Source organism: Augochlora pura, chromosome 6, assembly GCF_028453695.1.
Source record: "Augochlora pura isolate Apur16 chromosome 6, APUR_v2.2.1, whole genome shotgun sequence".
Taxonomy (NCBI): domain Eukaryota; kingdom Metazoa; phylum Arthropoda; class Insecta; order Hymenoptera; family Halictidae; genus Augochlora; species Augochlora pura.
Window position 1 is genome coordinate 14,245,071 of NC_135777.1, and position 9,398 is coordinate 14,254,468.

A 9,398-nucleotide genomic window follows, 5' to 3' on the forward strand; every position below is an offset into this window, starting at 1 on the left:
ATATATGGGTAAAAGTTACTCGCAGTAATTTTTTAATGTCAAGCGAGGTACGATGTTCATTGACTGCAGTTCTTGGAAGAGCAGTTTGCAGGCATAAGGCATAGAGATCGTAGAGACACATGAACTGGAGCGACAACTGTGGCACCAGCCACTATATGCCATAAGGCCACACTTGTTGCATACGTCCACATCAAATGCATCACTTGATATCATAAGCCTCTCTATTAGCATCATGCTCGCACCGTATCCAATCAAACAATCACGTTCCATTTCTCCTAATCGCAAACCTCCTTCCTTCGCGCGACCTTCGGTTGGCTGTCGCGTTAACACAGCTCTCGGGCCTCGAGCTCGGGCGTGCATTTTATCTTGCACCATGTGCTTCAATTTCTGATAATATACCTGTATTTTTAAATATTATTATTTTAGAGAATGATATAAAGCTCAGCGAAATGTTACGATATTATTAACTCACAGGTCCAGAATAGATATACGCCTCCAATGGTTCTCCTGTAATCCCAGAGTAAAAGAAGTCCTTGCCTAAATAATTGTATCCATAATTCACTAACTCTTGGCAAACATCTTCCACTTTAGAACCTCCGAAAGCTGTATAATAATTCACAAAAATGATTTAGACTGTCAAATTAGCGTAATGGACAGTATTAATAAGAAATAATTGATTATAGACGTACGTACCTGTGCCGTAATGGAACTGTCCTTTCACAACTCCAGCTTTCCCAGCAAGTAATTCTATTAGCTTACCAACTGTCATACGAGAAGGGAAACCATGTGGATTCATGATCATATCAGGACATATACCGTAATCGTTAAATGGCATATCTTCTTGTTCCACAATTAGACCTGTGCAGGGTTACAAGTATTGGATAATTTATATATACTACGAACTACAAATTGAATCACGTACCGGTCACACCCTTCTGTCCATGTCGACTACTAAATTTGTCACCGATCTCCGGCCTACGAGTTTGTCTTAATAATAGTTTAATTAAGAACGCGTCTTCCGCATTGCTGGAGATCATCACCTTTTCAACGTAGGAAGGTACTGGAGCTTTGTAAATAGCTGGAACATCTTTGTATTCTGTTTGTGTCTGCACATTGCCGGAATTTACTGGACCAATGTTTGCAGAGGGCGATGATTTGTTTACCATTACCTATAATAAAAAAGAAAGGATGAGTTGAAATATACAATTTCGTGCTCAATATTAATATACGAACCTTCCTGTTCTCCACCATTTCACCGGGTGCAGCGATTCCATCACTATCAATAATGTCATGTCTCCAAACAGGTTTTTTTGTGTTTGAATCTAGTAGTGGGCCCATGATACGGTCATACGTTTGATTGGCATATCTTTTCAAGGTGCATTTAGCATTCCTATATATCAAACACCTCCCGAATCCTCTGTCGATAGATGCCTTATTTAAAATGAGAGCGTCCTCGATATCATAACCGCTATAGGACATAACAGCTACTGTTGCATTCTGTCCAGCAGGTAGCTTATCAAAATTGATTAATTCTATTGTTCTAGACTTAACCATAGGTGCTTGGGGATATACTAAATTGTACATCAATGTGTCGATACGATTGCGCTGATTATAACCAATAGTTCCCATAGCCTGTTTACCCATAGCACACTGATACGTGTTTCGAGGACTTTGATTGTGATGAGGATATGGTACCAATCCGGCACAAACGCCGAGCAACGTGAACGGTTCGATTTCTAAGTGTGTTGTTCTGTAGCTAATTTGTGCTTCATTGAATGCAATGGAACTGTCATTTTCTTCATTGACGTCCAAATATTCGATCAAACCGTCTTGTAAGAAATCTTCGAAACTGCGTACACCGTGTTCAAGGGATTTGATATATTCCTCTTGTATAAGAGGTTGCCCATTTTTTACGATAATGTACGGTCTACATAACCGTCCCCCATCGGAACTGATCTGGATACATCTGTGCTGATGTTGCGTGTATATCGAAACGAAGCCATTTATGAGACCATTTCTGCGGAGTAACCGGAAAACATTTACTAGCCTTTGATAATTCTTGACTATCCCCAAAATGTTACCGTTTAAGAACACCATGTAGACGCCTTTATTATTGATTTCTTCCCCGCCAAGAATATTAACGTTCTCCACTCCTAAATTGAACGCCAACCTCACAATTGGCTCTTCGTCGAGCTCCGTGGTAATATGTGTCATGAGTGCCAAATTTTTAACTAAACCACAACCTTCTCCTTCAGGAGTGTCACTAGGGCATAGCATTCCCCATTGTGATGGCTGCAAAGATCGTGGACCCGACACTTTTCTCGTTTTTTCGAATTGCGAGTTAACTCTTGTCATCATACCAAGCGCGGAAATGTATGAAAGTCTGGATAACACTTGAGTCACGCCGTGACGTTCCATTCTAAATCGTTTAATGGTCCAGTTACCCTACAAGATTACAGATTTCTCACATAAACTGGCCTCTAAAAATATATTTAGGTTATAACATAATTTACTCACCGAAGATATGGCAAAAGCTAATCCATTTGTAATTTGATCCTGTCTCATGTGTTTTACAATGTCAAATTGTGCAGCTTTAATTTTCGGAATGTTCTTATCAGCAATTTGTTTCAACTAGAAAAACATAATGCTATTATTTATAATTGAATATTTTTGGTACTCAAGGATCATTGTTAGATCATTACCTCCCAATTGAACCTTTTAAACAGATCTTCAAACATCAAAGACAACAAAGATCCAGCTAGTTCCAGTCTCTTATTACCATAATAATCTCTGTCATCTACAAGCTTGCCATCAGATTGTGCTTTCATGACTTTACGAATCATTAAAGCAATATATGTAGCTTTCACTTTAAAATTAAAATCTATTACCTATAACAAAGAATACCATAGTTATTATTTATTATTGAAGTTACCTGAACATAACTTTTACGTTACTAACAGGAACATGTGATAAAACATTGGTTGCTAATATATCCTTCATTTCGTCGGTGACACTAGATTTGATTAACGAGTACCTTTTCTGTTTTCGTTTATTACTGAGATATCTGAAACATTTTGTGCTATTAGTATTAATAATAACAGCGCTAAAGTCGGATATTACCTAAGTGCTTGATTTTGAGCAAATACTTCTAATGTATGACATTCTTCTAAACTGGATGCAAATTTCTTCATAAATTCGTTCTCTGTACCAATAAGTTGCATAATTTCCTGATCACTGACAATTCCCATTGCCTTAAATATTATTGTCACTGGTATATCCTTGGAACATAAAATACGTGCATATTTAGAAATTATGTATAAGGTGTTTCAACTAATGTTGACACATCAAATATCAAATTTTTTATAATCATTACTTACATCCTGAAAAATATTGTGTCTCATGTAATATTTTCCTCCTCTACCTACGATATTCGTTTTTGTTTTCCTTTCATGAGTGGAACTGTTACACGATGCTATAATACAGCCTTTGCTATCTTCTTCTAAAATAATTCTATTTCTTAACATTTGTTCTTGTATAAGGATAACTTTTTCCTGTCCATTTATTACAAAATAACCACCAGGATCATGTGGACATTCATTCATCTTTGCTAATTCAAAATGGGACTTTCCATTTAATACACAATTTGAGCTTCTTAACATAATGGGCATTCTAAAAAACAACAATGGATATAGTCACAATAAACATAACAAACAAATTAAGCTTTATACCTTCCAATCAATAAATTATTTCTAATTATTGGCTGATGCCCTCTAATATATTCAATGTCTACAGTTATTGGAGCTGAGTAATTTAAGTCCCTTAAACGACATTCGTGTGGAGTTGTAGGTCGAGTCACATTGAAACCTTCTTCTACATCTGGTGTACCAACATGGACATTTAGATACCTATTACAGAAATACTTATTAAATAGTATGATAGTGTAAGCGGACATAAAAACAGTTCAATACCTACTTTACATAAAATAGGGGATCAGCATCACTCAACACCTTCTCATTTGCTTTTACGATCTTTTTTATTTCGACATTTATAAAATAATTGAAAGAATCTATATGTTGCTTTACAAGGCCTTTCCCTTTCAGAAAAGCAGGTACCAGTTTCCATTTATTCTGCAAACAAATAATTCAATAATTGCCGGAAAAGTATTCGTGTACAAAATCGTAGTATTCTAACCTATATCTTACTTGTATATGTTTTACTACATTATTATATTTTTTTTCTGATTTGATTCCGTCAGAGTCAGCGAATTTCATTTCACCCATTTTACCGTGCACACTTCTAATGTTGTTGAGTGACAATGGAGGTTAAAATCATTTAAATAATTGTTTTGCTTACATATCGTTCTAACCTCTTATATGTCCGGCTTTCATCAACGTGATCTATAGATATTGAATAATACAAACATGAGACAAGTTGACAATGGCCCAAGTACAGTAATACATCTTCTTACTCCAGCACATCTACAGACCGCAGCTTGATCCGTTAACAAGGATACAAATAGAAATTTTCTTTGCACTCATTGGCTGACGATTTACTGCTGAGACAGAATCTACTGTAGATTGGATGCGCAGTAAAATGGTGGGGATGTCCTCGCCAGCTTAAGGAGTAAGAAAAACGCACAGGAATAAATCCTACTACCGTATGTACATATGTACGTATGTATATACAGTATCTGCAATACGATCGATTTTGTATGTACATAGTTGATTAATAATTGTTCATGTCAATGCTGTGTCAAATTCACCATAAATCCAGAAAAAATAGGATGAACGTATATTTTCTTTCAAATACTTTGATAATGGATTTAATGATAGTAGCAAAATAAAAATTAATTAGATATGTGGTTAATTTATGTATGCAAATAAACTCAAACATTAACCTAAACAAAGTTAAATCAATTAACAATATACTTTGTGTCAATAGTAAACGTTTATGTAAAATTTAAATATTTATAGATATACATACATACGTATTTCAAATATAGAGATTATACAACAGTTCATTTTTTTTATTATAAATTGCATCAAATTAAAAGTAATGTAGGCACTTTGTAAAACAAAGCTTGACATTGTATTATACATATACATATATGAGTATGTTACAGAATTAATGATAAATGATAAGGAATGAGAAATACGAAGTTATATGTAAGCGTTTCGCAACACGGACAAGCATTTAGTAATGCCGCTCTGAATATTGTTATTTACGAGAAACAATTTCTTATCATATTTACTGTTGAATCGAACGTAGTAGAGTGATTATACTGCGAAACGTAGGACAGAATTTGAATATGAAGCTATGTACGCAGACATTTTCGGGTCTCCTTTTTCGGAATTTCTTTGGATCGAGTAACAAGTTCAATGTGAGATGTTCTTCACAATATTACAAGATCGATGAGAATATCTTTGGCCTAAATGATGAACAGAAACAGGTTAGTAAATCTGTAACAATGTTAGATCGTGGTATAAGGGTTATCAATAGATAATGAACGTTTCTGTAGTCAAATAATGTCTGGTTGTATCCATTAAACATATCACCTAAATATCAATGGAAGAAAAGTCATTTTAAATTTTTCAATCGGTACAGTCAGTACACAGTAAGTTGTAAGCATCTGATCGTAACGTTGTCGTAAGTGCGCTAATCTTCACTACTGAAATTAACTGATATGGCGCCATCGTTCAAACAATCTATCGAAAACCGATATATGTATTTCGAAATTCAAATTCATTTTTTTCGACACACTACATCGCTCGACTGTTTTTAGGAAATTTAAATAATAATATTTTTAACTAAAATTGTTTTGTAACAGCTGCGACAGTTGGTTTTCAATTTCGTACAAAAGGAACTTGCACCGAAGGCTGCTGAGATCGACAAACAAAACAATTTTCACAACCTGAGAGTATTTAACTATTAATAAGATAATTCCGAACGAAACTGAATTCGAATAATTTATAGAAAATTATTTTTATGAATTTCAGTCGTTCTGGAAAAAGCTGGGAGATTTAGGTTTGTTAGGGATCACAGTGCGACCTGAATACGGCGGTACAGGTGGTACATACCTCGATCATGTTGTTATCATGGAAGAAATGAGCCGTGCGTCGGGATCTATAGCGCTTAGTTATGGCGCGCATTCGAATCTGTGCGTCAATCAGATTCACAGAAACGGTACAGAAGAACAGAAGCATAAATACCTGCCGAAGGTAAACAAATGAACATAACTATATCTCTAAAAATAAGCACTATAGATGATATAGTAATGGTAATAATAGTAGTGATAATATAATAGTTATGCAGTGGCGAACACATGGGAGCATTGGCAATGTCGGAACCGGGATCGGGATCGGATGTTGTTTCAATGAAATTACGAGCGGAAAAAAAGGGAGACTATTATATTTTAAATGGGAACAAATTCTGGATTACGAATGGCCCCGACGCTGAAACACTGATCGTTTATGCGAAAACAAATCCGAACGCGGATAAACCCCAACACGGAGTCACAGCTTTCATCGTGGAGAAAGATTTTCATGGTTTTAGCACTGCCCAGAAATTAGACAAACTCGGAATGCGAGGTTCTAACACCGGTGAACTAATTTTTGAAGACTGTAAAGTCCCGGGTAAAATTTATACTAGCGTAAACTATTCAGAGGGTCTCTTTCAAGTTACTATAAATAGATGATTGTTAATTGCAGCCAAAAATGTGCTTGGAGAAGTTAATAAAGGAATCTACGTTCTCTTTAGTGGACTTGATTTGGAGCGATTGGTATTAGCTGCTGGCCCCTTAGGGTAAAATCTTTATCAAGCTTATTAATAGGATTTTGAACGACTATGTCAAATGGAGCTTCAAGAATTTCTTTTAAATGCAGGAGATTTTTATTCATATATAGAAGGCCTGTTGCGAAATAACAGTGTTATCTAAGATAATCTATTTATTTATGTTTCTCTGTTAGAATTTTACAAGCTTGTTGTGACGTGGCATTTGATTACGCACATACTAGAAAACAGTTTGGTAAATATATTGCAGAGTTTCAATTGATTCAGGTAAGTCATTATCAATCTAAAAAAATAAAATATAAAATCAATATTTTATAATAAAATATTGTTTTAGGGTAAAATAGCAGACATGTACACTAGTTTGAGCGCTTGTAGGAGCTATTTGTATTCTGTGGCAAGATCTTGCGATGCAGGACACGTAAATCGGAAAGACTGCGCTGCGGCGATACTCTTTATTTCTGAAAGAGCTACAGAAGCTGCTCTAAATGCTCTCCAAATACTTGGTAATTTATCTCAACAGGTTCACAATTCTTTACAAAGGTTCTTCTAACACCGTTTATTTCTTTTCAGGCGGAAACGGATATATAAATGATTATCCCACCGGAAGACTCCTGAGAGATGCGAAGTTATACGAGATTGGTGCTGGTACCAGTGAGGTCCGACGAATGGTCATTGCCAGAGCTATCAGTGAGGACTACTCCTAAAAAAAACATTGTTCCTTAGTTTATCATAAGGCAATTTTTGTGAGTTCTTTCAAAGAAAGATACTGAATAGTACACAAAATTTAACACGCTTATTAAATAACATTCCAAGAATTTACTTTTTTCGAAGCAATACAAATTATTTTTTGCCAAGTTACAGTTTTCACAGTTCTTAAAAGAGAAAAGTATCTTCTAGTTTCTAAAATGCATGACGAACGCTAATCGCATCTCGAAGAATTTAAAAGAATACGCTGTACTTTTTCCGGAGGAAATTCCCAAACATCGCCTTATTATCAGCGAGTTAGATTTCTGAATCCTTTTTGTCACAAATTTCGGGAATAAAGAGACTTTTTTTTTAATTACTCAACAAGTCAAAGAACTCGACCCACATCGATCCAACTTCCTTCTCCGAGGTGCTTCGTGCGCGGGTGCCATTCTTAGCGATCGGTCGGTCCGTATCATCGAAATGGCATATCGATGGGCGATTTAATGGGTCATTAGTATTGGCAATCGACAAGCCGAGAGACCGACACACCGTGCTTGTATACTTTCTTTAGGATTGTGTAAATCGAGATAAATGAGTCACTAGAACGGTCCAGTCTCGGGACCTATGATTGACTAACCTTTCGCGCTATAGGTTGCTAATTTAAGTCAAACTTACGTGCACTCTCTTTCTCGCATTCTCGCCGGCCGACCACTCTCTTTTCCTCTTTCTCTTTCCACCTGAAAGTAGTCTCATTAATCACGGTGCAGCGGGACGAATTGGATCGGCTCGGGAATTAGGGGTGAGGAGCCTCTCTCTCCGTATCGTTCGCAGACGTCACTCGGAGAAAGCGCGTCCGCGAACGAAAAAAAGGACAATCCCAGGGCCGACCGCCTTCGTCGATCAAAGATGGCACTCAAGTTCTCCATTGGTAACTACTACGAGACCTACGTGAGTAAAGTATCTTTTGAACGAACCCCCTAACCGTCTCCACCGATCGATTTCACCCCCTGTCACTCTCATCCCCGTTGATTCTTCTCTGAACGTTACAGTCGTCCCTCTTGAACTGTAGATCCTGCGGTGTAGGAGCGTGTCCTGACGATCTTTGGAGGACAGGTGAGTCTTTGGATCGATCGATTCCTTTTAAGAACTAATACTTTCTTACTAAACTGTGCAACCCTTCCACTTCCTTGTTTCTGTTAGAGAATATTCTTCAAACGTTGGAAGTTGAGGAAACGTGAAGGAGGAACCTTGAAGAGTGGTATAGAAACACAATGAGATGCATAAAACAATCTTCGTCCTTTGATCTCTTACTCTGATTTCTAATAAGCACTGTATCTCGAGAAACAGCATCATTCAGAAGACTTTAAACGATCAAAGAGTATCTAGCAAATAGTATCATTATCTTAGCATCCTATCTATGGATAAGTTTTTATCATAGGACTGATGGTAGCTACAATCAATGGGTAATTCTACCTATACTCAATCGTGGACCTATTTATGAGTAATTTAAAGAAAAGAAATTGTTCGCATGTCATAGATTATTGAGCAACAAAGATAGGGCTTTTTAAAGTAGCAAATACAAAGAAAAAAAATATAGCAAAAAAACAGTATGTTCCCATATAACTATGCAATTTATACACTGATTCCCGCTGAAGTACAATTGCAAATAAAAACTTTCTTTAATTTTTTTTGAATATATGGATTCTGTAATCCGAATTTATATACTTCAAATTATACCAGTGCACTTATACGTAATCTGAGGAAACTGGGTTGTTGGGATTGAACATTTCTCTCGATCGCCGAAACCATCGGGAACGAAGGGTATCCAAGCATTTTAGTATGTGGGATCAGTTTGATAATTATTAAGAGACGCTGTCAACGATCTCTTCTAGGGTGGTCCCACAATTTAAAGGTAGTAAACT

At 36.3% G+C, this 9,398-nt stretch overlaps 2 protein-coding genes across 4 annotated transcripts; one reads left to right on the forward strand and one right to left on the reverse strand.

Annotated features, from left to right (window-relative positions):
• Positions 1 to 3: 3 nt before the first annotated feature.
• On the reverse strand, positions 4 to 4,391 carry Rpiii128 (RNA polymerase III subunit RpIII128). Its single transcript, XM_078182978.1, has 13 exons — positions 4,203 to 4,391; positions 3,973 to 4,127; positions 3,729 to 3,905; positions 3,378 to 3,669; positions 3,121 to 3,278; positions 2,959 to 3,064; positions 2,703 to 2,888; positions 2,518 to 2,631; positions 1,234 to 2,445; positions 923 to 1,169; positions 694 to 858; positions 473 to 603; positions 4 to 399 (listed from the first exon to the last, which is right to left on the reverse strand). The coding sequence occupies exons 1-13, from the start codon at positions 4,278 to 4,280 to the stop codon at positions 16 to 18; spliced, it is 3,405 nt and encodes a 1,134-aa protein (XP_078039104.1). The 5' UTR covers positions 4,281 to 4,391; the 3' UTR covers positions 4 to 15.
• A 321-nt stretch (positions 4,392 to 4,712) lies between these two features.
• Positions 4,713 to 8,708, forward strand: LOC144471816 (isovaleryl-CoA dehydrogenase, mitochondrial). 3 transcript variants are annotated; one of them, XR_013494337.1, is made up of 11 exons: positions 4,713 to 5,449; positions 5,828 to 5,917; positions 5,997 to 6,218; positions 6,305 to 6,632; positions 6,708 to 6,801; positions 6,966 to 7,056; positions 7,124 to 7,292; positions 7,360 to 7,476; positions 8,244 to 8,424; positions 8,526 to 8,589; positions 8,677 to 8,708. XR_013494337.1 is itself a non-coding variant. In XM_078184296.1 (9 exons), exons 1-9 carry the CDS (start codon positions 5,309 to 5,311, stop codon positions 8,271 to 8,273), a joined length of 1,305 nt encoding a protein of 434 aa, XP_078040422.1. In that variant the 5' UTR covers positions 4,713 to 5,308; the 3' UTR covers positions 8,274 to 8,418. The 3 variants fall into 3 exon arrangements, 2 of the variants coding, with proteins under 2 accessions (XP_078040422.1, XP_078040423.1); XM_078184296.1 differs by lacking the exons at positions 8,526 to 8,589; positions 8,677 to 8,708 and having other exon boundaries at positions 8,221 to 8,418; XM_078184297.1 differs by lacking the exons at positions 8,244 to 8,424; positions 8,526 to 8,589; positions 8,677 to 8,708 and having other exon boundaries at positions 7,360 to 7,830.
• The last annotated feature ends 690 nt before the right edge of the window (positions 8,709 to 9,398 follow it).